At 43.9% G+C, this 19468-nt stretch overlaps 1 protein-coding gene across 1 annotated transcript; it reads right to left on the bottom strand.

Moving 5' to 3' along the window:
* Positions 1 to 240: 240 nt before the first annotated feature.
* On the bottom strand, positions 241 to 18103 carry LOC112248471 (glutamine--fructose-6-phosphate aminotransferase [isomerizing] 1). The gene is made up of 19 exons (XM_024417522.2): positions 17998 to 18103; positions 13788 to 13895; positions 13352 to 13459; positions 13055 to 13180; positions 12831 to 12889; positions 12592 to 12726; positions 12439 to 12500; positions 12248 to 12327; positions 12036 to 12150; positions 11696 to 11859; positions 10458 to 10553; positions 10173 to 10270; positions 9867 to 9987; positions 7773 to 7930; positions 3187 to 3301; positions 2347 to 2474; positions 1639 to 1806; positions 961 to 1122; positions 241 to 840 (listed from the first exon to the last, which is right to left on the bottom strand). The coding sequence occupies exons 1-19, from the start codon at positions 18002 to 18004 to the stop codon at positions 796 to 798; spliced, it is 2055 nt and encodes a 684-aa protein (XP_024273290.1). The 5' UTR covers positions 18005 to 18103; the 3' UTR covers positions 241 to 795.
* Between the last annotated feature and the right edge of the window lie 1365 nt (positions 18104 to 19468).

A 19468-nucleotide genomic window follows, 5' to 3' on the forward strand; every position in this document is an offset into this window, starting at 1 on the left:
TCCATTGGCCCTTGAAATGCTAAGTCTGATCGTGTGGGCATTTATACATCTGATTGGCTGGTCTAGAGCCCACCCCTTACCCAGATAAACAGTAATTGCTCTATCAATCAGATCATGATGTGGGTAAAAGGTTCCAGCTCACCTGTACAAGCTGAAATTCCAGACATTATTTCCCAAAAAGGGTGTTTTCATTTTCACAAATGTGTCATTTCTACCGGTGTAAAAAAAAAAAAAAGGATGTGACTTAACTGCACCGCCCCTTTAATAATTTACTCAACACACACAAGCGTAACAGATAAACATTTCAAAACGACAGATGTTTCTCTAGCTGCCAAAGAAAACAGATCTCAACCAACCAAATTATTGCACCAATGAAACACCAAAATAACCAGTAACTTCAGTAAGATTTTCATGTGCAGACTCTTGACAACAGCTGAATTAAATGTAAAACCAGCAGCAAGTATCCAACATTTAAGTTATGAGCACTGAAGTGTATCATCCAAAATGGATACAGCTCAGTCTTTTCTTCAGTTGGATCATTAACTGCCTACAGTCCAGTAACCCATGGTAGCACCCAAATGCCAACATTTACTGCCAACCCTTCCCACCACTGACCCCCAAAAAAAAAAAATCATATCTATGATGTAACAATGTCTTCAGATGTGTGTTTTGAGAAAAGAGACAGATACAGTACATGTTTAGTGTACCAGAGTAACAATTGCATTAAAAAGAGCAATGACACACAAAACAGGAAAGTTTCTGAAATGGGTTTTTGGATCTTCAAAAGGATGCATTTCACTCTACAGTCACAGACTTGGCCAGGTTCCTTGGGCAATCCACCTGTATTGGAAGAGAAGAGGCAGACATTTCTACATTTACCAAGAAACAACCCTAAGAAATTAGCTCCCCATTATGAATGCCTAGAGTAAGAACCCAACTCAGTGACAGTGCAGTACTCACGTCAAAGCCCCTGAGCACAGCCAGGTGGAAGGAGAGCAGCTGCAGGGGGATGACACTCAGGATGCCCTGCAGACAGTCCACACAGTGCGGCACTTTGATGGTGCGGCTTGAGCTCTTGGCAGTCTCGTAGTCATCTTTGTCACAGATCACGATGGGTCGGCCCTGTAAACCAAACAAAAGGCATTATGCTTCCAGCACAACATTGTCATAACCTTTAACCTGGAGTTGTGTTGAAATGTGAAACTTTGGTCCTTCCTTGAATAATAGCTTTGTTGACTCATGTCTCAAACCCAAAGCTTAGGTTCACATCTGTGGTAGATTAGTGAGAGTGGTGATGTCATGTAGAAAATAACTCCTCCCTTGCACTTTGTGGTGAATGTGTGAGGACCATTTGATGATATTACTGCATTGTGAAAACAAATCTAATGTGTAAAGTATGTGTGCATGAAGCACTTAATATCCATGTCTTGGAGTTGTTATATTTATTTTTAACCTGGGAGGTAGGTGGTCACTACAACAGCTAGCGGACATATCACTACCAGAAAACAAAATGTTTATTAAAAGTGAGTTTAACAACCAGATAACGTCATTGGCAATGGTTTACTGTGGTTCCAACCTTTCAACAGTTGATGGGGTGGAAAGCTAAATGGTGTTGAGATATCGTGCATCAGTTCTTACCGCACGGGCCACCACCTGCTGCAGTGCATTCTGACACTTGGTGTAGGTGTGGTCTCTCATGATGATCATGATGACAGGCATGAGCTTGTCGACTAGGGCCAGAGGCCCGTGCTTCAGCTCCCCGGCCAGGATGCCCTCTGAGTGCATGTATGTGATCTCCTTGATTTTCTGGAGAGAGCGACACACCCAACACCTCATTCAGATAGGAAACCACATTCCCATACACATTGAGGGACACACAACCTCAGAAAAACACCATAAGTTGAGTATGTATATCTTATCTTCTTAAATTCTAAAGGGAACAGTAGACTGGACAGGGAACACTAGATCAGATCCAGGAGCACAGCACCCTGACCCAACACTGTGTGCCTCAGATACTGGAGGATTGACAGTCAACAGAACTTGAAGAATCCCTAAATAGTGTGGAGTGTGGTTGCAATTATGCAGAGAGACATTTCTAAAATCAGTCTAATTAGTTGCTGTGATTAAAAACACAATTCCAGCAGGCTAGACTCCATTAGGTCTTGCGTGAGGCAGAACAATTATTGTGGGCTATTGGAAAGTGAAACGACTCTGGGCCAATCTTCTCCTGAAGCATCTTAACACACGGATCATAATCTCATTTAGGAGTGGAGATTCCTGTAGAATACAGTTCTGAAGAGACAACGTTAAGTTTCAGGAGGCGGAGATCGAGGTGGGCATGCTGACCAGAGCTCCCTCCAGGCAGGTGGCATAGTGGTAGCCTCGGCCCATGATGAGAACACTCTTCTGCTGGTACAGCTCTGCTGCCAGCCTCTGGATCTCATCATCCAGACTAAGCACCTCCTTTATCAGATCTGACACAGAGGGGGGAAGGAGGAGCAGCAGGTAAACATATAGTGAGACAGGTACAAAGAGGAAAACAATGAGTAATCTTAGTCCAAGGTTATGAAATGAGATACCCCTACAAAATATTCCTCTTCAATTTGGTACATTTGAGAGAACAACATGTCAGAAAATCAATTTCATCAAACCAAACTCCTGGATGAAAGACAATACAGTAACACCCATCCTATTACAGATCAGCAGACCAATGTTAACAGGTCCTGGAGACTGGGGTCAATGGGGGGGGGGGTTGGGTCAGGGAGAGGAGGGAGAACATTTAACATAAGGCTTTGGGTCCAGAGGAGTGTGTCAGGGCAAACAGTCAGGACAAACAGTCAGGACAGACCCAGCTGCTGAAGCCTCCCCACTGTACACTCTCGTTCCCTCTCTAAGGATACCACCACAGCACAGTCATTGCATTAGCTCTCTGACAATGCATATTGTTCAAACAAAAACAGTCCAGTTGGAGCAATAGGACAGACCGAGGAGACCCACTACAGGCCTCTGCTTTCCCATCCCTCGTTCTGGCTGCGCTGACTGTGACCATTACTTACTGCGGTCTATACTACAGTAGGTCAGTGTGTCGAATAATCTACACATCCCTTTGAGCATCACATACAAAGGTTTATGGTCATTAACAGCACAGTGCAATGTCTTGGTAGATGTGTGTAGGGTCTGGTCTACCTGGCAGAACTCTCAGGCCCTGGATGATCTCACGTCGCCGTGGCTGCATGGAAATCCTGTCGTCGCACATCAACAGCGCAAACATGATCAGAGCCACAAATTGACTGGTGTAGGCCTGCAAAACAGACACAGTCAGACATAATGCATGCTTATTAATGCTCCAGCAAGAAGCAGACAGTACAGAACACAGAGGTCCCAGGTGTCTCCTAGATGTTCTTCCCTCTTCTGGTTCTAAACAAAAGGAATCATAGTCTTCCCTCTCTCCATCCTGGGCCAGAGACAGCAGAACCCTTTGTTTAGCAAAGGGCCTGGGTTGCCTGATCCCAAGGTTACTTTGCAGTACAGTTATTGGAAAAGAGGCTTGTCCGGCTGCTCTGGTTGCCAGCTCCACAGTAATAATGTGCAACAGATGAGAAGTGGAGCAGCTGGGCTGCAGGATGGGCTGGACACAGATCGGGCCTCTATTGCAGGACAGGAGAGGGGAGAGCAAGCACAGTCTTATGAGGACACAATCTGGCAACACTACAGATGAACACATCCCCTGACAATAAGACACTAGGGCAGGAGGTAGCCTAGCAGTTAGAGTTTTGGGACAGTCACCGAAAGGTCGCTAGTTTAAGTCCCAGAGCCAACAATGTGAAACATCTGTCTATGTGCCTTTGAGCAAGGCACTTAACCTTTAATTGCTCCAGGGCCACCGTTTATAAAATGGCAGACCTTGGCCGTAATCCCACGCCCAAGGGTGTCTAAGGGGGAGTTGGGATCTGCAAAAAAAATACATTTCAATTGCACAAGTATAAGCCCCCACCAAATTATTATTACTAACAAAACAGCAAAGAAACAGTCAGCCCCAACTACAGTAGAAGTAGAACCATGATGCGCTTGTTTTTCATGCTTCTGAAAAGTATCACCACCACTCACACATATGTTAGAAGGCTCTCCGTACCAGTTTAGGATTTCTAAAAATCAACGTTCAAGAGCCCAAGCCATTTGACGGACCTACTGGACGCGGTCGTAATAGCTTCTACACCTGCATTGCTTGCCTTTTGGGGTTTAAGGCTGGGTTTCTGTTAGAGGTCGACCGATTAATCAGGAATGACAATCGGTAATCTGCATTTTTGGACACTGATCATGGCCGATTACATTGCACTCCACGAGGAGACTGCGTGGGAGGCTGACTACCTGTTATGCGAGTGCAGCAAGAAGCCAAGGTAAGGTGCTAGCTAGCATTAAACGTATCTTATAAAAATAAAAAAAAATCTTAACATAAATCACTAGTTAACTACACATGGTTGATGATATTACTAGTTAATCTAGCTTGTCCTGAGTTGCATATAATCGATGCGGTGCCTGTTAATTTATCATTGAATCTTAGCCTACTTCGCCAAAGGGGTGATTTAACAAGCGCATTTGCGAAAAAAGCAGTCGCTGCACCAATGTGTACCTAACCATAAACATCAATGCCTTTCTTTAAAATCAATACACAAGTATATATTTTTAAACCTGCATATTTAGTTAATATTGCCTGCTAACATGAATTTCTTTTAACTAGGAAAATTGTGTCACTTCTCTTGCATTCTGTGCAACAGAGTCAGGGTATATGCAGCAGTTTGGGCCGCCTGGCTCGTTGAGAACTGTGTGAAGACTATTTCTTCCTAGCAAAGAAAGCCAACTTCGCCAAACATGGGATTATTTAACAAAAGCGCATTTGTGAAAAAAGCACAATCGTTGCACAAATGTACCTAACCATAAATTCCTTAAAATCAATAGACAGAAGTATATATATATATATTTTTTTTTAAACCTACATATTTAGTTAAAAGAAATCCAGGTTAGTAGGCAATATTAAACTAGGAAAATTGTGTCACTTCTCTTGCGTTCATTGCACGCAGAGTCAGGGTATATGTAACAGTTTGGGCCACCTGGCTCGTTGCGAACTAATTTGCCAGAATTTTATGTAATTATGACAGAACATTGAAAGTTGTGCAATGTAACAGGAATATTTAAGACATATGGATGCCACCGGTTAGATAAAATACGGAACGGTTCCGTATTTCACTGAAAGAATAAATGTTTCGTTTTCGAAATGATAGTTTCCAGATTTCACCATATTAATGACCTAAGGCTCGTATTTCTGTGTGTTATGTTATAATTAAGTCTATGATTTGATAGAGCAGTCTGAAAGAGCGGTGGTAGGCAGCAGCAGGCTCGTAAGAAAGAATTCAAACAGCACTTTTGTGTGTTTGCCAGCAGCTCTTCGCTGTGCTTCAAGTATTGAGCTGTTTATGACTTCAAGCCTATCAACTCCCGAGATTAGGCTGGTGTAACCGATGTGAAATGTCTAGCTAGTTAGCGGGGTGCACGCTAACAGCGTTTCAATGGGGACGTCACTCGCTCTGAGACCTTGAAGTAGTTGTTCCCCTTTGCTCTGCAAGGGCCACAGCTTTTGTGGCGCGATGGGTAACGATGCTTCGAGGGTGGCTGTTGTTGATGTGTTCCTGGTTCGAGCCCAGGTAGGGGCGAGGAGAGGGACGGATGATATACTGTTACACTGTCAATAATAAAGTGCCTATAAGAACATCCAATAGTCAAAGGTATATGAAATACAAATGGTATAGAGAGAAATAGTCCTATAATAACTACAACCTAAAAGTTCTTACCTGGGAATATTGAAGACTCATGTTAAAAGGAACCACCAGCTTTCATATGTTCTCATGTTCTGAGCAAGGAACTTAAACGTCAGCTTTCTTACATGGCACATATTGCACTTTTACTTCTCCAACACTTCCCCCCCCCCCCATTTTTTAAACCAAATTGAACATGTTTCATTAAATATTTCAATTGATTTTATTGATGTATTATATTAAGTTAAAATAAGTGTTTATTCAGTATTGTTGTAATTGTTATTATTACAAATAAATAACTAATAAATAAAAAAAAATTAAAAATCGGCATCTTCTGGTCCTCCAATAATCGGTATCGGCGTTGAAAAATCATTATCAGTCAACAGCTAGTTTCTGTACAGCATTTTGTGACATCAGCTGACGTAAGAAGGGTTGTATAAATAAATTTGATTGATCTAAAGCCAAAGGCATGGTTGTAAAACCGTCACACAGCTATTTTCCTTGACAGCACTGGAACCACAGTCCCTCACAACTGACAGTCCTAGCCATCCACTCAGATTTGTGGCAGTGCATTTAATCCAGTTAAAACCCCTCACTCCATCCAGAATGTCAAGAGGACAGAGGCGCACGCTAGTCTGTGAAAACACACTGACGAAACCATGTCCCTGAGAGGCCTCAAATGTGCCACACATCCTCCTCAGGCAATACGGCATGATGAGCAGTTAATTTTTTATATAAGGGTACAAGCATGCACCAGGTTCAATTCAGACAAAGACCACAGATGGCTCTCATTTGCTTACATTCCCTCCCTCAATATCTATTGTTTGGCTAAGGGGGAGAAGCGTATTCAAGACGTGGTGCCGTCTCAACTCCAGCAATCCCCTTCATTCTCCCTGACCTTGTTTAGCAGGCATAGATGTGGAGAACCGCAATTCTGAAAACAAGATAGACGTCACCAGAGTCATCCAGTTTACTGTCCCCCGGAAGGTTCATCTGAATAATATTATGAAACGATACAAAACGGAGTCAGCAGGAGCGTGTGTTGAGCAGAGGGTGAAATACATAATGTCCTCTGATGTGCTGTGCGTGGGCCAGACAAGCAGTAAAGGACAGCGTCTTTGAGGCGTGCTCGCCAGGCTTTCTGCGCTGTGCCGGGGCCTTGGAGCTGCCGGAGGGTCCCTGAGCCAAGCCCGAGAGCCAGAGCAGGGAGGGACCGGACTCTTTTTCTACTACCCCCCCCAGCTGCTGAGTGGAACTCACTCCAGTCATCTGCAACCCCACTCTGGCAATCTGTAGGATCAGTGCTCATAGTAGAGGGAAACCATGGATCCTTACTTTTTACAAGAATAAAGATGAGAATATCAGGCACTATGGGTTCTGTGTAGAGCAGTGGAATATAGCAGTTTAAATAACCTCTCTTACAAAGGGATCCCGACACTAATTTCAGATGAAGTTCTCTAATTTCAAGGGAGAGAGGGGTTAACCACATGTTCTATGTATTGAAATTAGCACCCAAGTGCTTCAGGGTTTGCCTTAACTATACAGATACCACCAGCAAAGCATATTGGCGTGAACCTCATGTCCTTGCAATAATAATTATACACGGGTGATTATATAGACCAAGCCAAAGCAAAACTGCCTTGGGACTTCGTAACGCCGCTCCGCCTAATTAGGAAGGAGACCATTCCATTCATCTCCAACAACTTTACTGCAGTCTGACCAACTGAAACACTCTGGAGAGGGATAAGGAGGAATTCCCCCGCCCTAATAGGCTATCCTGAAGGGGATTTTTTCCACCCACCACAGAAGTAAAAGAAGTTGAGAAAGCAGAGTATGGTGACTGGAAGGTCTCCTGTTCCAACAGCTGAGTGTCTACAGGACAGTACACTACGCGAGTCAGTATGGGAAAAGAATCAGTCAGGAGAAGTGCTACACAGAGCAGCAGCGAGCCGGTCCCCTCACCTTGGTGCTGGCCACTCCTATCTCTGGCCCAGCGTTGATGTGCACCCCACAGTCTGTCTCTCTGGAGATGGAGCTGCCCACTGTGTTGGTGACGCCCACAGTCAGGGCTCCTCTCTCCTTACAGTAGCGCAGGGCCATCAGGCTGTCTGCTGTCTCGCCTGCACACAAAAGGTAGCAATGCAAATCAGCACTCAGGATAGATACAGTGCCTTGCGAAAGTATTCGGCCCCCTTGAACTTTGCGACCTTTTGCCACATTTCAGGCTTCAAACATAAAGATATAAAACTGTATTTTTTGTGAAGAATCAACAACAAGTGGGACACAATCATGTGGAGTGGAACGACATTTATTGGATATTTCAAACTTTAACAAATCAAAAACTGAAAAATTGGGCGGGCAAAATTATTCAGCCCCTTTACTTTCAGTGCAGCAAACTCTCTCCAGAAGTTCAGTGAGGATCTCTGAATGATCCAATGTTGACCTAAATGACTAATGATGATAAATATAATCCACCTGTGTGTAATCAAGTCTCCGTATAAATGCACCTGCACTGTGATAGTCTCAGAGGTCCGTTAAAAGCGCAGAGAGCATCATGAAGAACAAGGAACACACCAGGCAGGTCCGAGATACTGTTGTGAAGAAGTTTAAAGCCGGATTTGGATACAAAAAGATTTCCCAAGCTTTAAACATCCCAAGGAGCACTGTGTAAGCGATAATATCGAAATGGAAGGAGTATCAGACCACTGCAAATCTACCAAGACCTGGCCGTCCCTCTAAACTTTCAGCTCATACAAGGAGAAGACTGATCAGAGATGCAGCCAAGAGGCCCATGATCACTCTGGATGAACTGCAGAGATCTACAGCTGAGGTGGGAGACTCTGTCCATAGGACAACAATCAGTCGTGTATTGCACAAATCTGGCCTTTATGGATGAGTGGCAAGAAGAAAGCCATTTCTTAAAGATATCCATAAAAAGTGTCGTTTAAAGTTTGCCACAAGCCACCTGGGAGACACACCAAACATGTGGAAGAAGGTGCTCTGGTCAGATGAAACCAAAATTGAACTTTTTGGCAACAATGCAAAACATTATGTTTGGCGTAAAAGCAACACAGCTCATCACCCTGAACACACCATCCTCACTGTCAAACATGGTGGTGGCAGCATCATGGTTTGGGCCTGCTTTTCTTCAGCAGGGACAGGGAAGATGGTTAAAATTGATGGGAAGATGGATGGAGCCAAATACAGGACCATTCTGGAAGAAAACCTGATGGAGTCTGCAAAAGACCTGAGACTGGGACGGAGATTTGTCTTCCAACAAGACAATGATCCAAAACATAAAGCAAAATCTACAATGGAATGGTTCAAAAATAAACATATCCAGGTGTTAGAATGGCCAAGTCAAAGTCCAGACCTGAATCCAATCAAGAATCTGTGGAAAGAACTGAAAACTGCTGTTCACAAATGCTCTCCATCCAACCTCACTGAGCTCGAGCTGTTTTGCAAGGAGGAATGGGAAAAAATTTCAGTCTCTCAATGTGCAAAACTGATAGAGACATACCCCAAGCGACTTACAGCTGTAATCGCAGCAAAAGGTGGCGCTACAAAGTATTAACTTAAGGGGGCTGAAACATTTTGCACGCCCAATTTTTCAGTTTTTGATTTGTTAAAAAAGTTTGAAATATCCAATAAAAAATATCCAATAAATGTCGTTCCACTTCATGATTGTGTCCCACTTGTTGTTGATTCTTCACAAAAAAAATACAGTTTTATATCTTTTTGTTTGAAGCCTGAAATGTGGGAAAAGGCCGCAAAGTTCAAGGGGGCCGAATACTTTCGCAAGGCACTGTACTGGAACAAGTTGGACTATGTGTATATACCGAATACAATATCAGATTTTATAGGCCGCAATAACTGATATCATCAGGTCTTTACGTTCAGCATCAATATATGAAGAGCGAAAGCAATTGCTTTGTGTGCATTGTCATTGGGCTGAGCATGTACTTGTACGAGACATTGCTGAAGCTGTAGTGTGGGGAAATGAGTACAGAGAAAGAAGCAATGTTCAGGTCCTTGAGGAGATAGCGATCCTCCCACCTGATTGGCTGATGAAGAAGCAGACGTCGTCACGGAACACTGGTGTGTTTCTATCCAGGAAGTCGCTGGCCAGCTCCACCATAACAGGCAGCTCTGTCAACTCCTCCAGTACCTGGCGAGTCTGTGGGGAAAGATCCGCACTGGATCACACATGACATCCACACTGAAAACATGTTTCCATGTACAAACCAGAGTAAGAACTTGTGTCCTTGTTTTTCCCTATCTTGGAGCCTTAAGCTCCAGTTGACTCCATTTTATGCTGGTGATATCATTCCTGCCTTATAGAAAAGGTCATCAGTTACTCACCGCCACCCCAGCATGGTAGCTGGTGCCACAGGCGATGAGGATGAGCCGTCGACACCTTTGGATCTCTTTAATGTGATCCTTCAGTCCACCAAGGGTTACTAAGGATACACACAATCAAAATACAGTAGTCATGTCCCTTTTCTTGGTATGTATTCAGATAGATATTGATCATGAGGATACCACCTTCATGGGTATAATGACAGACATGAGAGGGGCATAGTGTGCATTGTGCAACAAATTGGAGTGTTTTGTGACTTGACTATTACACAGGAAAGGTTATCTCACCTGTGTTGTCATTGAAGTTGACCCTTCCTCTCATGGTGTTGACCACAGACTCTGGCTGTTCAAAGATCTCCTTCTGCATAAAGGAGCTGTAGTTCCCTGAAAAATGTTCCAAAAAACATTAGATCAGAGTCCTCAACAACATCACTTAAAGCCTGTTGACTTTGCATTTTTATAAAGTGTTAGGCATTTTGTAAAGGTTACTGTTGACGCATAATTACTACTAAAAGGAAGCCAGTCTGGAAAACATGTTGTTTAGGGCTCTAATTCAGTCTTTTATTGCTGTTGGGAGGTAAATAACACAGGAGATAAATGACAGGAATGATCTTGCTCTTTAATACAGACATTTATCAGGCATGTCTTGACTAAATAAAATAAGCAAGAGCCTACAAGGAGATTGTTGTTTCCTCACACGGCCCTTTGTGACAATGAAATACGAGAGGGTTTTGCAGCCCACCTCTGCGGAGACAGAAATTTAGGTCATATGAATTAAGTTTATTTCAGCAGAGCTCCTGGAATCGAGGCTGAGGAGAGAGCGATGGAGGCAGAGGCTTTAATGATAGGACCACAAAGGCTTGTCTCCTAAAACTGACTGGTATGTGTATTAGCACCCTCTGCTGGAGACATGTGGAGCAGCAAGCTCAATATAAAGTCCTGATAATGACCCAGGTACTGTACTCTACATTGGTGATTGATGTGATCTCCATGCTGGGGCCAGGGTGTCTGAGCCCCTAAAGTACCTTTGATGTCAGCAAGGCAACCCCATAAACACCTGGCTGTGTACGCGTAGTGTGTGTGTGCGCGCGATTGATATTAAAGGTGTGCCTGTGGCTGCCACTCAGCCAAGGTGGAGAAAATATGATTATGCTCCATTTTTCAAGCACTGCCGTCGTTATTGACCAATTACAGTAGAAAATGTAGCCTACATGGTGATACGGCAACAAGTGCGTCCAACAGCAGGACCAGCTAACATGCCCACTCCAGCTAGCTAACATTATCCGTTTAACAAGAAAAAGTATTATTTACTAATTTGTTTTTTTAAATGAATAATTTCTGTTGCATTATGCCACCCCCAGTAAATATGACCCTTGTATAGTGAAATTATTCTGACTGTATTGACAAAGATAATCAGCAATTCCAGCCATTCTTGGGTTCTCAAAGTCCTAGTAGCACCATCAACATCTTTACAGAGGGTTGACCCATGACAGTGTGGTACCCCCAGCCCTCCCCCTCCCCCTCACCCTTCATGATCTGCTGCAGCTCCATCTGCAGGGTCTGGATGGCGCGGGCAGGGTGGTCTCCGGCTGTACGCTTGATGCGGTGGATGGTGAGCCGTCCGGCCGTCACTGCTGCCACGTCATCATCCTCCAGGAAGATCACACGGTTGGTGTGCTCAATCACCGCGCTGCCAGGACAACGGAGCAACAGTGAATCCAAGTTAATGATGTTGTTAATTCCTACTTTCCTAGGAGAAAACTTTCACCAAACAATTGTCTAGACTGATTCTAAAAGTACAGTTTATCTAACGTTGCATGAGTGGGATATGAGTAATATAGAGAACAACAAGGTGAGGAGTCTGACCTGGCATCAGAGGCAAAGTAGTACTCCACAGACTTCTTTTCCTCAGCGAAGAGCGTGTGGCAGGTGTCCTGCTCCATCCTGGGTAGGGTGGGGCAGCCCTTCTTGTCCTTACCAGCTGGGGAGATACAGTAGTGTACTAGACATAAAACAGCTCCCGGCTGCTCATATTCCATTCTGACTCACTGATAGAGAGCAGTTAACTAATAACTTACATGATCGGTAGAGGATAGGAATGTGATCTGTGGACAGCTTGTGGTCACTTTTCACCCCAATAAGCAGAGGACCTCCCCTCCTATTTACATATAAACAAGTACAATGATTACATAAAATTAAAAGATGCATGTTTAATGGATATTATTCCTTTACAACTCAAGGAGTATGTAGAAATGCAGTAGCAGTGTACCGGGTGCCTACAGCCTCTCCTGGGTAATGGACACTCTTGAAGACCAGGACAAACGCTCCTTCCTAGGAGACCAGATAAAACCATGTTAATCACAAGACAGGTCAGAGGGCCTTGTTTCTGGACAGTCTGCTCTGTAGATGAACAGGCTCCTACCAGCTGCTGGGTCACTCTCTCCACCAGAGTAGCAAAGCTGAGGTCTTCACTCTCACGGTTGTCATACATGTACTTTACCAGCTTGGCAATGGTCTCTGTGTCCGTCTCAGACTCAAACTCATAACCCTTGCTCTCCTGTGGAATGGGAGAGAGTCAGTCATGGAAATCTCGCTGATAGCCTTGGCTAATGAAAGAAACCGACTGCCTTGGGAAAAATGTTGAAATGTTGCTTTGCTCACCAGGAATTTCTGCAGGTCTTTGTAGTTTGTGATAATTCCATTATGAATGACAATGAACTCTAAAAAAAAAAAAAAAACACATATACACTTTAATAATAAACATTCCTCATTACTCTCTATATAGTCAGTCAACGTGAGACCACTACATCTAGCAGAATGTGATGCCTATACAGGAAAGAGGCCCTAATAGTCCTACAAGTTTAAGAAATGTCTATGGTACTGACCGTTGCTCTTGTCAGACCTTTGTGGGTGGCTGTTGACAGGGCTGGGGGCACCATGGGTAGCCCAGCGAGTGTGGGCGATGCCAAGGTGGACATCAAACTCCACGTCCATGTCCATGTCCTGCTGCTCTGTGGGACCAACACAAACACTGTTGAAAGGCAAGCCTCAAAATCAACTGATATGTGCCCAACATAAAGTAGGTTTGAGTCATTGGTATTGTAGACATTATATTTATTTCTGTACAATCCACTTATCTACTCAGTAAACATCCTTACTGCTGACAACGGTATAAGTCTTACTTGTGAGCTCATCGTCAAGAGCCTTCACTTTTCCGGACTGCTTGATCAGCTGAATAGACCGGGCATTGGCCTCCCATTCCTTGCCGTTCCCTCCATCAATTCCAACACCTGGTAAAAATAGTCTTATTGCTACAGAGTACACAAATATGCCTCTGTTGTGTGATTTTGTAGCGGTTATCTTACACATGCTACAGTTTGATAACAGACAGAGCATCAATGTAAGAGTGATTAGATTGACAGGCCTGCTCAAGACAAGGGCATACAGTGAGGCCAATGGACAGTCATTGTTCTTAATGTTAGGAGAGAGAACAAAAACATGACTCCTGTAGATAAGCAGAATAACTGACGCCTGCCTACAGTGAGAGGGAAAGGCAGCTAATTAACATGCAGACAGACCGACGCAGACAGTGTGTTGAGACAAGCCGTCTCATCTCACCGGCAGAGTCATAGCCACGGTACTCCAGACGAAGCAGGCCTTTGAGGAGGATCTCCAGGATCTCCCGGCGTGTCCGTGGCACATGGTAGTTCAGATAGGCAAAGATTCCTGACAGAAAGAAGGAACAGGGAGACAGATTTCAACTAGGATGTCAAACAATGATTTGCAACAAAGGAATTTCACTACAACTCTTTTAAGGGATTAAGTGAACAAATCCTAATAGTGGGTATTACCGTTTGCTTTTGGTGGTCTGTGATTAGGTCAATAGAGACCAAATAAAGCATGCATGCTTTCTGTTCATATATGCCGGTTGTGTCAGAAACGCTGAAGGTTCCATTGGCTAGCTAGCCTAGCTGATGTAATCTGCAGGCAGTTTAATTATTGGCTCATTACATTTCACAGCAACAGCTTCCCCAAGGATTTCTACATGTGAAAAGTTTCAAAAGTTAACACAAGTAAAACATTTAAAAATGCTCTGGTGCCATTTATCATCATATAGGAATTGGAAACAATGGTTCTGTGTGTAACTACAGAGTAGTTCACACACCCATCTGTTCCTGAGGGCACAGCCTGCCCTGGATGTTATCTGCAGTTTTTACATGAAACAGGGAAGTCACCTTGAGAAATGGACAGTGGGAGACACAGTGGAACAGGGTGTTCTAGTGTTGGGGCAATATGCTGACAGAAGGATCAGGTGCTCTAGGCTATGCTTTTGTGCAATTCAGAACTCATCTGAGAAGACTGATACCAAATGAAAACAGTGCCATTTATTACAGACATGCCTGGCTGAACAGAGGTTGGCCTACATACCATCACCACCTGGTATGGCAACTGCTAGGCCTCCAACCGCAAGGCTCTAGAGGGTAGTGCGGACAGCACAGTACATCACTGGGGCCAAGCTTCCTGCCATCCAGGATCTATATACCAGGCGGTGTCAGAGGAAGGCCCTAAAAACTGCTAAAGACTCCAGCCACTCTAGTCAGACTGTTCTCTCTGCTACCACACGGCAAGCGGTACCGGAGCGCCAAGACTAGGTCCAAAAGGCTTCTACCCCAAGCCATAAGACTCCTGAACAGCTAACCAAATGGATACCCGGACTCTTGCATTGAACCCCCCAGTTTTACGCTGCTGCTACTCTCGGTTTATTATCTATGCATAATCACTTTAACTCTACCTAAATGTACATATTACCTCAACTAACCTGTGCCCCTGCACATTGCTATATACAGGGGGTACCGGTACAGAGTCATCGCTACTGTTATTTTATTGTTGTTCTTTAAAATTTTATTTAGCCATTTTAAAATTTTCAGCTTATTTAGTAAATACTTTCTTCACACTTATTTTTTCTTAACTGCATTGTTGGTTAAGGGCTTGTAAGTAAGAATATTCCACGCATGTGACCAATACAATTTGATAAGCCTATTGGTGCCCAATTTCCTTTGCCCTGCCCCATTTTCTTCATGACAACCATCAATCACCCACATAAGCTCACAAATAGAACAATGGCATAAAGCTTCAACAAACTAGTCAAAATAAACAAACCTAAATGATGAAGGCTAAGAGACAATAGCTATTCTTAGGATAACACAATAATCAATGACAAATTCCCAATTAGAGGAGGATATAAAGGGGCGGTGATAAAATAGTGACTATGTAGAAGCACTGCAAAGGAAACAGAGTGCAACAGAGCATCCATTGAGAGCAGACTGGCACATGGGGAAATCGAGGATGGTAGCGGGGGACCGATGAGGGCAGCGGGGAGGGGGGGAAAACCGAGGAGGTAGGCGGGGAGGGGGGCCGAGGAAGGTAGCGGGGGAAATCGAGCGAGGAAGGTGGGGGGAGATCGAGGGGGATCTAGGAAGGTGGGGGGAGATATCTAGGAAGGTGGGGGGAGATATCTAGGAAGTTGGGGGGGAGATATCTAGGAAGGTGGGGGGAGATATCTAGGAAGGTGGGGGGAGATATCTAGGAAGGTGGGGGGAGATATCTAGGAAGGTGGGGGGGGAGATATCTAGGAAGGTGGGGGGGAGATATCTAGGAAGGTGGGGGGAGATATCTAGGAAGGTGGGGGGGGAGATATCTAGGAAGGATATCTAGGGGGGGGGAGATATCTAGGAGGGGGGAGATATCTAGGAGGGGGAGATATCTAGGAGGGGGGAGATATCTAGGAGGTGGGGGAGATATCTAGGAGGTGGGGGAGATATCTAGGAAGGTAGGGGAGATATCTAGGAAGGTGGGGGAGATATCTAGGAAGGTGGGGGGAGATATCTAGGAAGGTGGGGGAGATATCTAGGAAGGTGGGGGGGAGATATCTAGGAAGGTGGGGGGAGATATCTAGGAAGGTGGGGGGGGATATCTAGGAAGGTGGGGGGAGGAGATATCTAGGAAGGTGGGGGGAGGAGATATCTAGGAAGGTGGGGGGAGGAGATATCTAGGAAGGTGGGGGGAGGAGATATCTAGGAAGGTGGGGGAGATATCTAGGAAGGTGGGGGAGATATCTCTAGGAAGGGGGAGATATATCTAGGAAGGTGGGGGAGATATATCTAGGAAGGTGGGGGGAGATATATCTAGGAAGGTGGGGGGAGATATATCTAGGAAGGTGGGGGAGATATATCTAGGAAGGTGGGGGGAGATATATCTAGGAAGGTGGGGGGAGATATATCTAGGAAGGTGGGGGGAGATATCTAGGAAGGTGGGGGGGGAGGAGATATCTAGGAAGGTGGGGGGGGAGGAGATATCTAGGAAGGTGGGGGAGGAGATATCTAGGAAGGTGGGGAGGAGGAGATATCTAGGAAGGTGGGGAGGAGGAGATATCTAGGAAGGTGGGGGAGATATCTAGGAAGGTGGGGGGGATATCTAGGAAGGTGGGGGGAGATATCTAGGAAGGTGGGGGGAGATATCTAGGAAGGTGGGGGGAGATATCTAGGAAGGTGGGGGGAGATATCTAGGAAGGTGGGGGGAGATATCTAGGAAGGTGGGGGGAGATATCTAGGAAGGTGGAGGGGGAGATATCTAGGAAGGTGGAGGGGGATATCTAGGAAGGTGGGGGGGGCAAGGCAAGGTGGGGGCAAACAAGGCTCAGCTTTGTTCAGAACGAAGGTTAAACAGACTAGGAAAAATAAGGCGCTCATAAAAATCTCAGTGCATGTCAGCATTACCACCATTATTTCCTTAGGAATTAGCCTGCAGCAGTTCAGTATAAGGAGCATCTATTTGGGGAATTTTTCTGACGGAGATGACAGCATCTGATTGTCCCTTCTACTAATGGAGTTCATAGTGCTAAGTTCCCACCACCCTTAAAAAGCGAATCATCCACACTATTTATACTGGTTCTGGCTGGCTTTTCAAAACAGAGCTGGGCGCTTCAGGAACTTGTAGAGTCAGCAGATGAGAGGAGAACTAATCCATCACTATTCTAATATTCAGACACTGACAGGTTAGAAAAGTAAACACAGCTTCCCATCATTTTAAATCCCCCTACATCATTCGAATCGATGTGGAATAATCACTGTCTATCATCATTACCAGTAGTGGTCTATATTCTAGCAAGGAATGAAACTTTGCGCAGTGCGTGCGTGCGTGCGTGCGTTCTGTGCGTTCTGTTCTGTTCCCCACCCACCCACCCACCTTCCTAGATATCCCCCCCCACCTACCTTCCTAGAGTCCTGTAGCAAGCTAGTATGTAACCTGATGAAAAGAAGGGTAGTTAGCAAATGGTCGCTAATGAATCCAAGTATAGAGTATAACTTGACATACGGTAACATCAATGAGAGGAATTATGGAGCGATAAACTGTCAATCAAGTAGCTAGCAATGGCTAGCTGGCTAGTTAACGTTAGCTAGCTACACTAAGTTAGCTAGGTACTTATTGGAAATGGGTGTGTAGCACACGGTTTATACACATCAAAACGCTTAGTCGCCCTCATGACAATTTGTCTGATAACATTGTTATCTATAAAACATCTGATCTAGCCAATTTACAAGTTCACTTAAAAGATATGAACTCAATAATTTGATGTTAGTCATTTGTTTTGTCTGCCAAACAAACTAAGCTCTCTTTATTTAGATGGAAGCTCAGCTGTCTGACTAAAAACATTGACATCTCCCCAAAACCAGTTCTGTGTTAATCTCACAAATTGCATGTGTAAATTGCAAATGTAGTTGCAAATATACACCTATTTAATTTATTATATCTAGCTAACGTTACTTACCACACATGTCAGCGCTTCTCTTGCAAACCAGCTAGTTTACACCAGGCTCAGCTCAGTTCCTCATCTGATGAGTCAGATGGTCCCGCCCCCTTTAAATCCACTGAATGGGATCCAAGTAGCCTCAGCAGGCTTCCCTTATTGGTGCAACGGCGGTCAATCCAGATTTTTACCCCCGACGCACTCACGTAGCAGCAGGGTGGAGATAGGATATCCATGGGCGCGAGTGAGGAGGTGGAAAGTATTTCTCCCCAAAATCTCACCAGAAGGAACAGATTGTTGGTTTCAGCCATGCTATTCTCATTTTCCTTATATTGTTTACCTAACAAGCATCAGGTGACTATTTTTCGGAATACTCAGATACTTCAATTTATTAATTTGTTCTTGTATGAAGACCTATTTTGTTTACAAACTTACGAAGAAGACTGAAAGCTGTATTTACTTTTTATGTATACAGTAACTAAGATACTGTTTTAAAGGGCAAACAGGTCTGCTCTGATTTTACATGGGTATTGTTCTATTTAGTTATTAATACTTATTTCCAAGTGAAAAAGGTCTTAGGAACATGTATATGTAAAACATTTTTTATTCCATTTTTTTAATGATGAGTTTTCATATGCACTTAAAATAGTAGGTACCCTTTTATTTAAATTATTATTTTGTATTTTATTTCTCAGAATAGTTCCTGATTACACTAAAGAGGGGTTTTAGTCTCGGATAGCCTGATAATGTCTAGCTCAAAGTTTATGGAATAAGCTATTTTTACTTTAAATTGACTTAAATGGTGCAGATCTCGGTTCCTTATCGTTTATGTTCACTGCTCCTACGTCTTTGACTCATCCTACTACAGTTTATACTTTTATATAATCTTTGTTGTTTTGTCTTTGTCTATATTATCTCTTAATGCTAGGGGGTTACGAAACAGTGTGAAGCGCAAGGCCTTATTTTTATTTGCTAAATAATTTCGAACAGATTTTTGTTTTTTTCAAGAGTCTCACTCAATTTTGGCTGATGCCAACTTCTGGAGGTCACAGTGGGGCAACGATATTTGGCTTTCCCATGGATCTGAACGCTCTGCTGGTGTCACTACAATGAAAAATACCTTTGGTGGTAATATTCTACACTCGGAATGTGACCCCTTTGGTCACTTTATTTGTCTTGTGATCAGTTACAATGACATTACGCTCATTACTGTAAACTTCTACGGGTACAACACCAAACATGAGAATGATGAGTTGCTTGAATATATAGAGAAACATATTGAAACAACATTCATTGGTTATCTAAATTTCCCTATTCATTATTATTGATAGGAGGGGACTTTAAAATTACTATAGATAATTCAACTGGTAGATGGCCCCCAGGTAGGCCAACCAATCAGAATTTGGGTTTAATACTTTTTATGGAAAAGTTTGATCTTACTGATATATGGAGAGAGAGAGGTTTCCGGCCGACAGATCATTCACTTGGAGTA

This window comes from Oncorhynchus tshawytscha, linkage group LG04, assembly GCF_018296145.1.
Source record: "Oncorhynchus tshawytscha isolate Ot180627B linkage group LG04, Otsh_v2.0, whole genome shotgun sequence".
NCBI classification, from domain to species: Eukaryota; Metazoa; Chordata; class Actinopteri; order Salmoniformes; family Salmonidae; genus Oncorhynchus; species Oncorhynchus tshawytscha.